Below are 18,350 nucleotides of genomic sequence, written 5' to 3' on the forward strand. Positions count from 1 at the left end.
CACACACACACACACACGCGCGCGCGCACACACTTTTATAGATAAAAATGACGGCCGTTTATTCAATTCTAAAAAGATAAGATTTTCTAAAGATAAGCGTTCAAATTCTAGCGTCGGCCAAAACAAAAAAAATGCGATTATTTTATTGGACAATCATATGCTAAGCTACAAGACATGACCTTGCATTTTGTAAGGTCAGAGATTAACAGTCAAGTAAGAAGGTTTTACTTAATTTTGAGAAACTCATTCAAAAGCTAAAGAATATTACTTGTGATTTAAAAATGGACACCATTAAGAGCACTTACTGACGTCATAAGATTCATGTTTTATGATCTTTTTCGTTTTTTTTACTCTCGCCATTTTCTTTTTTTTTTTTTTATCGATCCTTTTGTGTTTTCCGTTTTATCTTTTCCATTTCGTTGATATTTTTGTTGTTGTTGTTCTGCATCTTCATTTTTTATCTTCATTTCCGTTTCCTTATTGTTTCCTTCGTTTCTTTTTGTTTCCTTTTTCCAATTCTTTCTTTTTTTTTCGTTTATTCCGTTTTCGCCATCTTTTTTATTTTCCATTTCATTCTTTTTATTCTTCATTCATATTTTTCATTTCCTTGTTGGCCTTCTTCTTCTTCTTCTTCTTCTTCTTCTTCTTCTTCTTCTTCTTCTTCTTCTTCTTCTTCTTCTTCTCTGTTTCCCTCTTCTTTATTTCCTCTTTTTCCGTTTTATCGCGGTTTTTTTCTCCGCCCCCCCTTTTCCGTTTCCTTTTCTTAATTCTTTTCCTTCTCTTTCTTCTTTTTCCGTTCCCTTTTCTTCTTCTTCTTCTTCTTCTTCTTCTTCTTCTTCTTCTTCTTCTTCTTCTTCTTCTTCTTCTTCTATCATCATTATTATATAAAGCGTCAATTCCTTGAGAAACATGTGTATAGTTTTTTTTCGAAATTGTTATTAAATCATAATATAGATAAATTTTAAATTTAATACTTTATTTGATACTATCAGGACCCGTTAACCGACGTTGCTCGGTGGAAGTCTGGCCCCTCGCAAAAAGTAGCAAAAAAGTATGGGGCGATACCATGCAGTACCTGTTTGAATTATAAAAAAAAAGCAATTAAGGGAATGCATAAATCACTATGAATTAATGAAATTACGAAAAATGCTCCATTAGAAAAATAATGGAAAGTAAAAACAGAAGTTTTAGAAATTTATTCTCACTGCATATGAACTGTTAAAACTGATCGAAATCAATGGTAGCAGTCCTAGTTGTTTCCGTTTGTTGTTCAATTCTTTCTCTTCTTTTCAACTCTTCCATGAATATTATTAAATTAATCTCCAGTTTTATGCCGTCGTTTTTGAACGTGTAAAACAAAACAATTATTTTTTTCACTTCACTTCTTTGAGTATTGTCATGTTAAGAACAGCGTTCGGAATAGACATCCTCAACATCTCCATGTAAAGAACGGCTTTCAGAGTAGACAACCCCCTTTGTATTGGGAGGATGTTGAAAAATAATTCCCCCGAATTTAACCGTGATAATCACTGTCAGCGTGATCACCCGCAAATGCTAAGAAAGAAATTGTGGGTTGGCGATGTCGGTAGGAGAGAAGTAGATTTGTTTATTGCGAATGCATACAAACCTGGATCGGGCGCGACCGGCAATCATTGGATTAAGCCGAGCGCAGTAACAGATGCAGACTAATTTCAAAAGCAACAAACAAATCGAAAAAGATAGAAATGCAATAAAAGTAACAAAAACCTACTGTATAGCGATTGAATATAATTTTTTTGCAAATTATTTATCAATAATTTTTGGAAAGGAAAGATGAATGTTTCATTTTTAACCGTAAATTGTTAGATGTAAGTACAGTTTTTATATTTTTTTCAATATTGTTTACATTATTTCTTTTTGCTCAACAGAAGCTTTTTGTTGTTTTAGAAAAGCTAAAATATTTGTTTACAGAATGATAAATTGTTAGGAGTGTGTGTGTGTGTGAGAGAGAGAGAGAGAGAGAGAGAGAGAGAGAGAGAGAGAGAGAGAGAGAGAGAGAGGAAATATTTGTCATCGAAGCGAGAGGGAAAGAGAGAGAGAGAGAGAGAGAGAGTTGGGAAGAATATACATAGCGATAGAATCCGGTAGATCGCGCAGGTTTAAATAAAGTATGCATAAATGAATTACCTAAAAAAAAAAAACGTAACTATGTAAAAATTATGATAAATTACTGAAATAAAGGTACATATCGAGCGAGCGAGCAATGTACTCATAGGGCAAAAGTAGGTTTATTACGACGCCATGTTTGAATGGTACATTAGCGTTCATTTAGCATGCTAATACCGTTATTCTGCAATGTAGGAATGGTCAGAGATCATCCAATCAGAAAGAGCGGAATGGGAGACTTTACTATTTTTTTGTAACAGAAAAGAGAAAGATTATGTTATGTCAATGAGTTTAAGATCCAGTTACGAAGGGTGAAACCTCATATTTATCCCAAGTACAGAATATCGCCAGGTGATGACTGGGAGCGGTAGGAGTACTTGTTATTTAGAGGGAAAAATATGAACTACTTCCTCCAAAGGTGGTTGCGATTTTAATGATGTTGCTCTTAGGATGGCATGTAGGATTTTATTATAACGACTAAATGTGTCTAAAATGTCGTTTTAAAGTTACATAAGATAGTGGCTAATAGTCTAGGCATAATAAATTTGTATGTGGCATCTATTGTTGGAAACTTAGGGTATTTCGGTCCAGAGGGGAATTTTTGCAATCGAAATATTATATACAAGATAATTCAATATTTAATTTTCTGAAGTTTGTGTTTCATTTTTGCATTTGGAAATTGATTGATCTATAATATAAATCTCACCTGTCTGTTTAAATGTATGTATGTATGTATGCCTAAAACTTTCGACAGAGGCGACAGATTTTCACATGATCAGTATCGTTTTGTAGCTCCACCCTTCGAACGACAAATATCGAAAAAATCGCTAAACACATTAATTCCTTCACCCTCAACTGGGCACTTTCTACAGGGAGAGGTTGCTTTTTTCGCTGATATTTTCGAAAGTCATCCCCTCTTTTCAATTGACTAGCCTTAATTAAAATCTTCGTCACTTCCGGTTTGGCGATGGATGCAACAGCAAAGACATCACTTTTTTCACGTTCTTTTCCTTCTTCGTGATACAGGTTCAAGCCTGCTTCCTACTAAAATTTTTACACCTCCAAACACCCGGGCAACGCCGGGCACCCAGCCTAGTATTCTATAAAATTCCGTTTTTATATATTACCTCTCATATATATATATGTGTGTGTGTGTGTATGTTTTCAATTTTCTTATTATTTTGTTTTAGTTGAGGATGGGGTATCCTACCGGATACCAAACATTTATCCGCTACCTCATATATTCCAACTGAGAGACATTTATTTAAAGTTGCTAACTATTTCTTTTAGTGTAATTGTTTGTATCGCTATTGCACTTGGTTCACCAGTTTCTGAAGTTTTTTTCATGAGTCCAGTTGTGTGTGTGTGTGTGTGTGTGTGTGTGTGTGTGTGTGTGTGTGTGTGTGTGTGTGCAGTTAGCACCAACCCTATTCAGGGTTTAACCGGCTTCCCCCGAAGGAGGAAATTTCATAGGAGTATGAAATTCACAAACGGTCCCCAGTCGCATATATATCCCCGTTAGGGGAGATGATGACGTTAGGTTTTTGCAACTTTTTGCAGGGAGGTGTCGACGTCCTCCTACATACAGCACCTGGACTTCCCAAATAGGTCACCCATTTTAGTAATGATCAGGCTCAACATTGCTTAACTTCGGGAACCGGTGTGTCAACGTGATTATGCCGTATATTGAGTCCGGTTGCCCATATGATTACTGGAATGATTGGGATCGTCTTCAGGTTCCAGTTTCCTTTCATGTCGTTCATAAGATCTTGGTCTTTCATATTTCCCTTCTCAGTTCTTTTTATCCCAGCATCATTGGGGACAATAACTTCTACTAAGGTATTCATATATATATATATGTGTGTGTGTTTGTGTGTGTGTGTGTGTGTGTGTGCGTGCGTGTGTGTGTGCGTGTGGAATGTTTTGTGGCATTTTTTATGTCATGACACGTCCAAGGCGAAATAATAAAAACGAATTGTCATTGTCGTCAGTAAATGCCGAGTGTTATTCGTGAGAGTACAGTTTATTTGTTTTTCTTTTATGTGCAGGCGTAAATAAGGCAAAACTTGACTTAAGTCAGTGGAATCCAAATTATCTCCCTTTATTTTGAACGCTGCTTAATATCCGGTCAATGCAAAAAATCTTGCCGGTGTGTAGGAGGGACATTTTGAATCATTGTAATTGATTTATGCATATTGATATTATCACTTAAACACACGGTGGAATGATAAAATTGTCGCCCTAAATAAAACAACACTACAGTTTTATTTTAGAACTTTATTTGAAAAAATCAATTCAGGTAACTTGATTATGTAGTAGAGCGGATATCTATTTAATGTAGCCGTCTTCAGCCTCAGTCACCACTACAGTACAGGTCCAGAACTGGGAGCATGCCTTTTTCACAAGCACCAGTGGGAGCTCGTCGAATACTCAGCAGATGGTGGTGATCAAACTCGCTTTGGTGCTGTAAGAGGTCATGTTGGTGATGTTCTCGACGTATGATCAAACGAAGTAGTCCAGCAAGTTCAGGTCGGGGGAAGAGGAGGGGACAGTGAGAAAAGGGTACAAAGTCATAGCACTCTTTCTGAAGCTAAGCCTGGGTCTCTTTGGACGTGGGCCGGCGCCAAGTCATGCTGCCACACCTAGGGCCTGCCAGCAGCCACCTGATTACACCTGGAGATCACCACACTCTTCAGCACATCAAGGTACATTTTAGCGTTGATTTTCAAGCCGACTTCGAAGATGTGAGGTGGCATGATGTGGGCCTCACTTGAAACTACACCAAAGACCATAACCGTGGCCAGAAACTTTGTTTTCATCATCCTGGGCACGTCTCTGTTATTCGTGGCAATCCAGCGATGCATTTTGAGGGTGATGGCAATGGTCCTGTTGTCATAACTTGGATCAGTAGAGAGCATGAGTTGTACAGTGGCGCATCTCCGATCTCGTTTATTGAACATTGTGTCATTTTCAGGCATGATAAAAGGCTCCTATTGTTTTTGGGGGTTGTACACAACTGGCCAGCTAGTAGATAGTCTGCAATAAAAAAAGAAAAACAATTTTCATCAAGCGGAAATGGAATCATGTTTTTTCAAGGCCGACAATTTTATCGTTTCACCCTGTATATCAACATGATTAATTGATAATTTTTCTTTTAGATTATTAAAGCCTCATTCATATTTTTCTGCAATATTCTCTACCCATGTTGATCCGAAAGTCATCTTCCATCATGATAATGCTCTTTTTCACACAGCACTACTGGACAAAGATTTCCTAAAAAAATTTAATTGGAAAATATTTCCCCATCCTTTATATTCTTCTGATCTAGCTCCCTCCCTAGCGTTTGATCATACGCTGAGAACATCACCAACATGACCTCTCCCAACACCAAAGCCATTTATTTCGAGGACTACAAAACTATTTAGATGGTCTTTAATTTCATGAGAGGAGATTATACATGAGTTCGATTTATATTTCACATGAAAACCTAAAAAATTACAAGTGAAGCATTTATAAGGTCATTGACAAATTAAATCAAATAATAGAGAGCAAAGCTCATTATGAATAAAGATTTTCAATTATGCTTATAAAATTTTCAAGATGAGAATTGAGAATTTGCATTATTTGGATTTTTTAGACTAATATTCTTATCTTGAGTGTTATTCAAACAATGGTGTGTTGCATGTGATGATTGATTTTCAAACTAATATATTTCTGGCCAGGTCCTTATTTATCCCTCTTTTTTTTCCCCCCCAAGTTCATTTTTATTACTTCCTCCGATGTTTTCCTTGGCCTTCTCCTGTGAACTGGATTTGCGGCCTTGATTCTTTTGCAACTAAAGGCATACTCACCCATTCTTTCAATGTGACCAAACCATCTAAGTCTCCTGTTCTGCACACTTTTCCCTATACAGTTCAAATTCAAACTAAGATCATCAGATGTAAGCCTAACTTTAAGACTCACATTATACATCCATCGTATCATTCTAATTTGATTTCTATCCATGCAACACATGTCCTCAACCTTCACTGATTAGGTTTCACTTCCGTACATCATCACACTTAGTACATAAGGTTGATAAGCATTTTCAAAACGTCATGAATTTTTAATCGTTTGTTTCTGAATTTTCGAGATGAGAATTAATAATTTGCATTATTTGGATTCTTCAGATTCCTATTCTTATCTTGAGTGCTATTCAAACAATGGTTCATTTCGTAATGGATAAAGTGCTGTGAAAATTCAGTTGTAAGTTAAATTCTTCTGGAGGTTGAAGATATTCAAAATAAAAATGAGAATTCCTTAAGACTTCTTCCAGGTCATAACTGATGGACCGAGAGCATATAAATTAAATAAAAAGTTCTGCTCAAAATTCCTTGCAGATTCCCGAGTTTGACAAGATATACCTGGAAAAGGTTTAAAGTTACATTGAGCGAAACGTTGTTAAAAATGGAACTCAAAATCAGTGATATATATAATCTATCCAGGGTTGTGCTGATATATTGAAAGATGTCAGTTGCTTTGCAAATTGATTGGTGCAGAAAGAGTTCAAGGGCTTAAGCTTGGTGTATGATCTTGAATGAGATCTCAGCTGTCACCGTCGACCCCAGAAAGAAAACGAAAAAGAAAGAGAAAAATACATCTTTTGGCTCACTTGCAAGGTATTCTAGCTTCCGATTTTGGATAAAGCGTACGTGCAGTTTGCCTTCCGATTTTGGACGAGACGGACATACTAAGCGACTCAGAATGGGTTGAAATAGAAAGAAACCAAGAAAGTTTGAGTCACAATGCGATGCTTACACCTCTACCGTTCACTCATTAGACAAATAAAGAATCCATGCCAGAAGATCGGTGTTATGTTTTCGTCAGAGGTTCCTTTTCAGCATCGACCAGTTACGGGAAGAATTCATCAGAGAAGACCAAGAAACAAAAAAAACAAAAACAAAAGTATGGCGACTTTATCGCAATACACATGCACATACTAGAGGTGACACAACCACATCCACACACATACATCACCATACGTAGAAATGTATACATAAACAGATGCATGAATGCAAACACGATTAATAAGAGACACCCATACAAGTACGATTAATATGAATAATGATATTAAAAAGAATATTAAGACAGAAAATCATCCTCCCGTCCGAAATTATTACATGAGAACAGTAGTCCAAAGAATACAAATTTTTCATTTTGAAGATGAAATTTTAAATCGGCAAGAACTTTTGCACCTAATAAAACTATAATACAGGGTGTTCCAAAAGTCTTAGGCACATTTTGACATTGAATATCTCGTGAACTATCGATATAAAAACGCATCTGACATCTCAAGTTTTTCAAATGTGTTCAATGTGAGCACCATTGGTCACACGACACACATCAAGCCGATAGTCCAATTCTTGCCAGACGCATCCCAGCATTGTGTTGTTCAACCGCATCTTCTGAATTATGGACTTCCTTTGTGGTGGATGGTTTCTGAATTTTTCTGCGAAATATACGCTGAACAAGTGTCCATAATTCAGTTTTTACAAATTCAAGCACAAAAAACGTCTTTTCTGGTTGAGTGAACGCCATCACTGGACCTGAAAAGAAATGAAAAAAAAAAAAAATAGCTAAATTACAAAAAACTGAATGCATTTAGCTTTAAAATGGCACTATTTTCATTTTACTACCGTTCATAGTTAAGTTGATATGAGGACTTGAAATGTTCCCAAGACTTTTGGGACAACCTTGTAATTAAAATAGAAAATTATTTTTTTTTTTAAAGATTTTTCATTATATATATATATAGCTTCCTCAGACTTTTACAGAAATGTTCGTTATGATGGGATGAAAGAGTGAATGATGTCAGGGGAGGGGTGCGAGAAGAGCGGAAAAAAGAGGAAGGGAACAAGGGGGAAAGGTGGGAGGGGGTGCTTGGTATGTCGGTAATGTTTAGGAACAACCTTGTAATTAAAATAGAAATTTTTTTTTTAAAGATTTTTCCTTATATATATCTTCTGATCTTGAGAATGGAGGCTAGTTACTTTTAATTCATTTAAAATCAAGCTTCAATCTTTACATGATCAATGCTCTGATCCCCATCTGGCATCAATTGAAATGAATGGCTATCGTCTTGGGGCGGCTCCATCCTATGACAAGCTTCTGTGCTTAATCTTTACTCCTAATCTAAAATGGAGCATGTACATCAAGTCCGTTTGCTGGAAAAATAGTGGGATCCTTCTATTGATCCAGTAGATATCTCACTGCTGATGCAATTCTCTACTTATATAAGAGCCAGGTACGTCCAAGGATGGAGTACCGTTGCCAAATTTGGGCAGGAACTGCTAGAGAAATCTTATCCTGCATTGACAGAGTTCTTTTCTCCTCTCTGCAATTCTTTCCCACAGTAAAGATGTCGCGAGCCTGTCTCTGCTTTATCGTTATTTTCATGGCAAGTGCTCGTCTGAGCTCCAGCCTATGGTCCCCTCTTGCCAAACTTTCACGAAAAACATCCGTATAGCTGAAACCACTGTCAATAATTTCCCCCACTCTTTATCTGTGCCTAAACCTAAACGTAGATTCCATGAACAAAGTTTCTTTCTTAGAACTGCCTGTGGAACTCTCTTCCGTTTCCCTGCTTTCCAGCTGACTACAATTTGGTAGTCTTCAAGTCCAATGTAAACAAATTCTTGATGAGCCATTCCCCTTAAGTAATCCAATTTACAAAATCCCCACTACTAATGATTACTATGATATTGTCCCATTGACTACTGTACTCATTAACTCTTGTCCTAGAGTGGCCTCCGAGCCTTGATAAGTGGTGACTCATATATATATATATATATATATATATATATATATGCATGTACATAGTTGAAAGGAAAAGAGTTTAGCAAATTCTCAATTCTGTTTCTTGTTATACATACTTTACTGGAAACTCATGGGGAAGTGATTTCTACGAATATAAAAAAAACAAATGTCTCTTTATTTTCTCTGCTTTTTTGGAATTCACTTTCGTCCTTACTCTTCAACGAAGTTTTTACAGAAACGTGTGAACGGAAAATATTTTCCAACCAATGAAAATCATTCCAAACTCCCAAAATAATGACGTCTTAGAAATTCCTATAAGACTTAGTAAAGAAAATCAGTTTTCTTCAAAAGACTTCCACTAACAGACACACACAGACAAACCCAAGAACTATATATAGAAAATATTTTCTTTTACAAGTTTTAGCGATTCATAGTATACTGTAGACATTATGAGGTGTGTTTGAATTGAGTTCCTTTATTAAACATGGCGGATTAAAACAGAATGTCTCACTTCATCATAAAATAGGATTTTCGTCAGCCATATTGAATAAATAAAAGGGAGACAACTCAATTCGAACTATCGAGATCCAGTCTTAGAATAGCTACATTTAGTATTAAAATCGCTAAAAAATCGTAAATTTTTATTTTCTTAGTTAAAAAATAACATTGATCAGTTTATGTGATTTTTGGAATGTGGCATTTTCGTTCCGTCACGGATACGTACATCATAAAGATATATATATATATATATATATATATTTTAATTCAGTTGAATTCTGAATAAGAATCATTTCTTTCTTTGCTTCTCGTATTTTCTCTTTCATTTTTTTTTTCGTTTTTTTTCCTCTCCCATTCTTTCTTCCATATTTTTCCTATTTTTCTTTTTTTTTTCTTCTTCGTTTCCTTTTATTTGTTGTTTCTGTAAATTATTCCATCTTTATTCCCTTTTCTTTCTTTCTCATCCTTTTTCGTTTTTCCCTTCTTTTCTAAATCTTTCTAATATATTTAATAGAAGATACTACTTACACAAGCTGCAGCGTCCCTGTCTGACTTGTCAGATGACTGGATTTAGTTAAATACGAGGGGGGGGGGGACAAACTTAAGTGTAAAAATGGATTATTTACATATATGTAGCATTAGCAGTGTCAGAAATTTCGTGAAAATAGTGAATAATTCCACCCCATCTTTCCAAGCTTATAACTCCTCGAAAAATGTAATTCAAGCCCTATTTTTTTTTTTCAATTAAAGGAGTAAGGACCAAGGTTTTATTTAAAAAAAAAACAAAACAAAACAATGTGTTTTTTTTTTTAAAAAAGGTTTTAAACTTCGGACTTTACAGGTAAATTTCTAAAAAACTGATTTTTTTTTTGTTTTAAATTTGAATATATTATTTATTGACCTTTTCTCTTCAATTTGTGATATATAAACCTATTAAACATAAATTAATTATTTACTTTTTAATAGACATTTCAAAATGAGAGGCGTAAATTATTCGACCCCCTATCTTTCTAAGCTTATAACTCCTCGAAAAATGTAATTCAAGCCCTAATTTTTTTTTCAATTAAAGGAGCAAGGACCAAGGTTTCATTAAAAAAAAAAAAAAAAAGACAAAAAGAAAAAATGTGTTCTTATAAAATAAGGTTTTAAACTTCGGACTTTACAGGTAAATTTCTAAAAAACTGATTTTTTTTTTTTGTTTTAAATTTGAATATATTATTTATTGACCTTTTCTCTTCAATTTGTGATATATAAACCTATTAAACATAAATTAATTATTTACTTTTTAATAGACATTTCAAAATGGGGGGGGCGTGAAAATGGGGGGGGGCGTGAAAATGGGGGGGCGTGAATTTAAAAAAAACGTTTGTCTAAAATATTATATTCGGTTTATTGGAAAGAACATAAAATTTCACATTGACCCTGAAAATATCGTAAAAATAGAATCAATAGAAAAATTTTGATAGATTTTTAAAATTTAAAAATTTAAAAATATTGAGTTTAAAAATTGAAAAATATTGAGTTCGGAAAATTCATTACTGTTTAAAAAAAAAAAAAAATATTTTTATTACTTTTAAAACAACTGTAATAGTTTATTTTGGAAGTATAATCCATAAAGAAAATAAATAACCCACTTTTAACAGAGAAATTACGAGATTTTTATATTGTATTCGCAGTTTCGTGTTAGGGGTGTCAAAAATTCCTACAAAAATTCTGATACTGCTAATGTAGCATTAATTTGTCTATGAAGGGAATAACGGCTATAAGAAGGACGAATTGGAGAAGACAGGGAGTCAAGTGTTTGACAGCCGAGAGAAATCATAGACGTTGAGAGTTGGTATTGGTGAGAAGGAGTTCTGACTCTTTTCGTTACACTTTCCTTTTTTATTCTGCATTTTACTTTGTTCGCTTATCTCCTCTTGCGTCCTCAAATAATTTTTTCTTTCTTCTTTCCTTGCACAAAAAACGAAACAAACAAACAAACAAACAAAAACAAAAAACGAAACAAATCTATCGAATAAATAAATAAAAAAAAAACGTCAGCTTTGCATTTAATCTCGTTTCTTGGTTTCAACACCGAAGACAATGTTCATTTCCAGTTTTGTCAGTTTAAGATAATCCAGTTAAGCTTTTAGCATTTTTAACTTTTTTCCTTTTTTTATGAAACTGGAAACGAACGTGTCATTGCAAACTATGCAACAACAAAGAGCGTGCAAATGATGGTGATAGTTGGACGCCATTAAAATTTTTTTTTTTAATAATAATAAATAAAAAGATATGCATTATTTATATATGGCAATATTAAGTATAATATGGCTTAAAATCTACGGAAGTGTGTGGGGAAAGTCATCATTATCATCACCATCACCTTGGAGATGACAGTGGCTAAGTGGTTAACTGCAAATAACGGAGATAGTTGGACGACGTTTATATATAACAATACCACTACTACTACTACTACTACTACTACTACTACTACCACTACCACTACTATATTTATATATGACAATATGGCTTAAAATCTACGCAAATTCTCAATTCTGTTTCTTGTTATACATACTTTACAGGAAACTCATGGGGAAGTGATTTCTACGAACATAAAAAACAAAACAAATATCTCTTTACTTTCTCTGCTTTTTTGGAATTCCCTTTCGTCCTTAAATAACACCACCTGAGAGGTGACAGTGACTAAATGATTAACGACGCGGAAATGATATTAGAAAGGGATGATCGATAATGTAATACGAATCTTAAAGAAACGTGGTGCTTGTTATTGAGCGCCATTCATTTATTTTCGTAGGGTTCTATTGTTGGCATTTGTTTCCCCGGTGTCTTTCTTATTAGAATTCTCTCTAGAAGGACATAAAGTACTTACGGAAAAGAACTCCGAAAGGGTTGTCAACATCATAATCTAAGATTTGATTCTGTGGAAAGAACTGGATTCGAACCTGGCACTCAGGTTGTCAGTTCATGTCGTTAACCACTTCACTACAGTTATCTCTCCACCCACCCCCGCAGTTTTTTTCTTTCTTTTTTCTTCTTTTTATACCTTCTCTTTCACTTCTTCATGAAGAGTGTGAGAATGGTTGCTGGGATAGACCAGCTTAGAATGCCTGTTGAGGACAATTTATAACAAGAATCTAGGCACACAAAAGTAGAGGAAGCTTTCGTTTCATTGATATAGGAAAACAAGTTCTTTCTGTGAATGTCTTACAAGGCGAAACCACAGATTGGATCCCAGTCGAGCACCTACCATAGAAATAGAGAGAGAGAGAGAGAGAGAGAGAGAGAGAGAGAGAGAGAGAGAGAGAGAGAGAGAGAGAGAGAGAGACTAGCAATGTGTATAAAAATATAATCGTGTATCTTTATTGTTCAGTTGCATTATGACAAAAGACGAGTTCTAGCTGTGAATGTCTTGCAAGCAGGAACCAAAGATTGGAGCTCAGTCGAGCACCTTCAATGATTTTTCTTCTTTTTTTTCTACTCTTTTTTCTTCTACAGTTTTCCTCCTCCTCCTCCTCCTCCTCCTCCTTAATAAACAGGTTTTATTATTTTTAAAACTTTAAATTTCCTTAACAATATTAATATTTCATAAATTAATCCCCCTCTCCCCCGAATATTGTTTGTTGCCATGGTGATAGACATTGTACCTTTTTATAAACTTTTTTTTTTTTGTTTTTTTTGGTTCCGAATAACAATGTTTCCTTTTCGAATAATCTTTGGTCATTTTTCGTTTGTGGCACCCATTTCTTTATTCCTCGCAGAGTTCGCTTTAATTTTCTGTAGAAATGTATATTGATGAGAAATTATTAACGTCTGTCCTTACCCGGTCGCCATATCTGGTTAGCGTCCTGGGACAATTATTATTTCAAAGCCTATTAATAATTAATTCAGAATTCGTGCTGTCTTTAATACTTCTCCCATTTTTTATAATTTATAAAAAGCTATTGATTTATTGAATTGAATCATCTTTGTTCTTTTTTTTTATGGTTCTTTTCCAAAAACATTTTTGACTTAATCAACTTTTTCAATGTCAATAGAGAAAACACCCTCCCATTTATAAAAAAAAACAAAAAAAAAAAACAAAAAAGAATTATGATAGATTAGTGAAAAGACCCCATCAAAACATATGCCTCTAATCAACATATCTATAAAAGTGAGAATGTGCGTGCGTGAGGACGCTTCTCAACCTATATACTCAACGAATTTTTTACTTTAAATTTGGTATATAGGATATTCGGACATGTGGAAAACTTTTTAATCGGTTCGTATCTGGAAAAAAAAAGGGCTGCTAAAAAATTAGTATGTGGATCTCATCGGATTTTTATCTGTTTGTGAACTGGTTTATAAATGCGCATATATTATAAATTCTATATGTTAAGAATAAGTAGGCTTGAAAACACTTTTTAAAGCTGGCTTAATGGTTATCGTACTTAACTCACTTTCTTTAGGTTTTGGTTTCGATCTAAGTTCGAGTATTTTTTTTTTTACTTACAAGAAATGAACTGTTTAGAAAAGACATAATACTTGCATGCATATGTCTCAGTTTCTTTCCGTTTTTTTTTTTAATTCTTTTTTTAATGAATTTAACGTTATGTTTAATACCTATGGTATTTCTGTTTATAATAAACAAGAAATGTACATTAAAATATAATATTCATGCGTATTTTACAGCTGTCAACCCAGACGGCCTACTAGGATTCATATAATTTGCAGACGACGTCTAGGCTGGTTCGAACATACTCTAAGATAGAATTGCTAACAAAATGTTCTAATGGATCTTGATGGAAAAATGAAAAAAGAAAAGAGATATCTCACTGCCGATGGAATTCCCTGTCTGTATAAGAGCCAAGTACGTCCTACATCTGGGCAGGAGTTGCTAGAAGCACTTATCCTGCCTTAACAGAGTTCAAAACAGACTTCATAGCCTAATAGGGGATACCCTTCTGTTCCCTGCACCTTCCCACAGAAGAGACCTTGCGACACAATAGGACAAAATAGAGCTTCTGAACAGGGGAAGGTTTATTCCCGGAGCACTAACAAGATAATTTCTAAGATAAATATGAAAAACATTAATTTCAAATTTTAACACTAATGATGTTTACAACCATTTTTTGTTTTGATTAATCAAAAATTGTTGCATTTTTTTATTAATTTATTTTTTATTTTCTTTTTCATCAACCATCCTGAAACTCTTTACACCTGTAGTTATGCATTATATCTATTTCCAGGAAAAAAAATAAATAAACAAACAAACAAACAACAACAAAAAAATCAATAATTAAATGTCTGCAGCCATTTAATTTTTCCATATAAAGCATTTGTCCCTCTTTAAGAAAGGGCTTCTGGATCCCCTCAGCCTCACTCACAAAGCCCCAGGGCTCCACGGAGCCCACTTTGGAAAACCGTGGTCTATACAACTCAGATCAACCTGAGGCAGGTCGTTCTACCTCAGGGACGCACAATTTTTTTTTTTTTTTTTTTTTTTTACACAGGCATCACCACATTATCAAGGCCAAGAGGCCACTCGAGGATAAGGGTTAGAGAGTGTGCAGTAGAAATTGGACAATATAGTAATCAATTCGGTAAATTTGTTAACTTATATGGAACGGCTCATCAAAAACTTGTTTACGTTAGACTTGAAGACAACCATATTGTAGTCATCTGGAAAGCAGGAAAACAGAAGACAATTCCATAGGTGTGCAGTTCTAAGAAAGAAGCTTTGTTCATGGAATCTACGTTTAGGTTTAGGCACAGATAAAGAGTGGGGAGAATTATTGATAATGTTTTCAGCTAGACGAGTGTTTCTTGTGAAAGTTTGGTGAGGGGGGACCATAAACTGAAGCTCAGTCGAACACTTTCCATGAAAATAACGATATATCAGAGACAAACTCGCAACATCTCTTCTATGAGATAGAGGTTGCAGGGAAGAGAAAAGGACATCCCCTACGAGGCTATGAAGTCTATTTTGAACTCTATCAAGGCAGGACAAGTCCTTTCTAGCAGCTCCTGCCCAGATGAATTTCAACCCCATGAGAGGCTCATTCTGTAAATTTTAACGATTTGTCATCTTTTTTCTTTCTTAAGAAAATATTTTTTTCACATATGACTTGTGATCCAGCAAAATAAATATTTATTAACTTGATTAATATCAATATTAATATTTGGAATCAATAATCATTACATCTCTTTTTTTCTTTTAGATATTAAAATATGAAGTTCTGGGCTGCTCACTTTAAACTTCATTTTTGTTTTGTGACTCTTACATTCAACCAATCTTTTTAAAAATTAGTCGTTTTGACTAAATAGAAAATATTCAGAATTTTACTCAATAAATTTGAGTTAATATTCGGTTTTTAAGTTCCAAATATTCTGTCTGTTCCTTCCCTAGTTAACACATTATGCTTTGAAATTCGTGAAAGTTGTCTAAAAAGGTTTAATCTGGCAAACTTGGACAAGAATATGAGAGTGACCTCCCTTTCATGTAGCTGCGTTTTTGAATATCATCACAATAATATATCGTCAATATTGAAATGGCATTTTTTTTTTTTTTTTTTACATGGAGGTCACCACTTACCAAGGCCCGAAAGCCACTCAGGGATAAGGGTTATTGCGTGTACAGTAATCAATGAGATAGTATTGTAGTAATAATTAGTACTGGGGTTATTGATAGAGTGTCTTACTTAAGGGGGTGGTTTGTCAGGAGTTAGTTTGTGTTGGACTTGAAGACGTCCAGGTTGTAGTCTGGTGGAAAACAGGCAAGCTGCAGAGAGTTCCACTGGCGTGCAGTTCTAAGAAAGAAGCTTTGCTCATGGAATCTACATTTGGATTTAGGGACAGATAAAGAGTGGGGAAAATTATTGACAGTAGTTTCAGCCAGACGGGTGTTTCTCGTGAAAGATTGGCGAGGGGGGACGAGGGATTAGAGCTCAGACGAGCACCTGCCATGGAAATAAAACAAAGACAGGCTCGCAACATCTCTTCTGTGGGAGAGAGGTTGCAGGGAAGAGAAAAGGGCATCCCCCACTAAACCACGAAGTCTATTTTGTACTCTGTCAAGGCAGGATAGGCTGTTTTTAGCAGCTCCTGTCCAGATGTGGCAACAGCACTCCATCCTTGGACGTACTTGGCTTTTATACAGATAGAGAATTGCATCAGTAGTGAGATATCTTTTCATGAGAAAAGAAACTTATAATTCCAACATGCAGCGATTCTTTAAAGAAAAAAGTCAGCAAACGTTACATAAAAAAGGGAACATCCGAAAGAAATAGGGCAAAAAAGGGAATCTCGTCTGCAAGAGGTGCTGGACTAAAGGAGTAAAGTAAGGATTGTCTCTTACAATGTGATTTTATTATTTGTATTGAACTATGTAGCACAATATTACTTTATAAGTATTCATTAGTACTTATTAATTTATATCATTTGGGTCAGTTTTCTATTAAAAATACAATGGACATTATTTTCATAGACATGTAAATAAACTCATATTTCTGTCCAAAAAACTAATTTTTGCTTTCATGTCCAGAAAAATATCAGCCTTATCAAAACATATTTGTTTATTAAATATATTTCTCATTCCGTGGAATTTCCACGGGTCCTGCTAGTTACCAAATATTGAAACAATGACATTTGTCACAATTCTTCACAAGTTAATATTTCTTCAGTGACGCTCTAGCCATCCTTTTATTTTTTTTTAATTCTCAGAAAATAAATTCTCAGAAAATAAATTAAAATTGTCATAAACTCCACAGAAGAATATCTGCAGCTCAAATTGACATAATCGATCAATCGATTCACGATTAAAAAGTTGGCACTGATACGGAATAAGAACTGTGCAATTTTTTTTAGAGATGGATTCTCGACATCAACCTGAAAAGATGGCAACTTTCTCTCTAGAAGCGGCAATTATTATATATATTTATACACGTGTGTGTGTGTGTGTGTGTGTGTGTGTGTGTGTGTGTATATATATATATATCTTTATCTGAGAGTACATCTTTCAAACTCATTGGCCTAACGTTCACAGGAAACATGAGTTGGAACAATTACATTGAAGGCATTGCCAGGGCTGCTGCAAGAAAGGTGGGCTCTCTCTACCGTGCTAGACAACTACTAACACCCGAAAGTATCCTGTACCTTTCGCCCATGTATGGAGTATTGTTGTCACTCTGGGCTGGTGCATCTGCTACTAGTCTCTCGCTCCTTGACAGGGTTCAAAAGAGAGTCGCAAACCTGATAGGCTCTGAACTGGCATCCAAGCTTCAGCCTCTGTCCCATCGACGAAATGTTGCATCCCTCTGCCTTTTCTACAAGTATTTTAGTGGTGAATGCTCTGACGAACTGCAATCACTTGTGCCCCCATGACGTGAGCACCCTCGGCAAACCCGACAGGCTGCTAAATCCCACCCCCACACTGTAGAGATCCCTAGATGTAAAATATCTTTTTACTCCAATTGTTTCTTCCCCAGAACCGCTAGACTCTGGAATTCCATTCCAGGTCCCTGCTTCCCCAACAGTACTGACATGGAGAAGTTCAAGTGTAACGTGAACCGACATCTTGCTGCCCAAATCCCTACATAGTACCCCAGTAGTTGTTGCCCCTGATAGTAGCCCCCTACACCAAAGTGGCAATTTGCCTTGCTTGGGGTGAAAATGTAATAAAAAAAAAAAAAAAAAAAAAAAAATTTGCCACATTAATAACGCTGACCCAAGCTATGTTTATATATATATATATATATATATATATATATATATATATATATATAAAGAACAGATAATTAATAAAACATGTTAAAAACACTTTGAAAAAGAGTAAAAAACATATTTAATCTGAAAAGAAAACACTAAATAAATGGATAGTCCTTAATCAGCAGAGTTTCAAAGAAATACTTTCCTTCTCATCAGAGGGTAGG

At 35.0% G+C, this 18,350-nt stretch overlaps 2 protein-coding genes across 12 annotated transcripts in view; one reads left to right on the forward strand and one right to left on the reverse strand.

Annotated features, from left to right (window-relative positions):
• Positions 1 to 18,350, forward strand: part of LOC145255614 (pleckstrin homology domain-containing family H member 2-like) — a 1,732,783-nt gene that overhangs the window by 72,258 nt on the left and 1,642,175 nt on the right. The window lies entirely within an intron of this gene.
• The window catches only part of LOC145255616 (histone-lysine N-methyltransferase SETMAR-like), a 252,289-nt gene continuing 238,297 nt past the window's right edge, over positions 4,359 to 18,350 (reverse strand). For 2 of the 4 annotated variants that reach the window (XM_080114136.1, XM_080114133.1), the window contains one exon: positions 4,359 to 5,181. In XM_080114136.1, the coding sequence (XP_079970262.1) occupies positions 4,964 to 5,181 (218 nt within the window). In that variant the 3' untranslated portion in view covers positions 4,359 to 4,963. Of the gene's footprint in view, positions 7,731 to 18,350 lie in introns of all 4 variants that reach the window. The other 2 variants (XM_080114137.1, XM_080114134.1) reach the window with 1 other exon arrangement.

The sequence above is a fragment of the Euprymna scolopes genome, chromosome 31 (assembly GCF_053919585.1).
Source record: "Euprymna scolopes isolate OS-2025 chromosome 31, ASM5391958v1, whole genome shotgun sequence".
Classification (NCBI taxonomy): Eukaryota; Metazoa; Mollusca; class Cephalopoda; order Sepiida; family Sepiolidae; genus Euprymna; species Euprymna scolopes.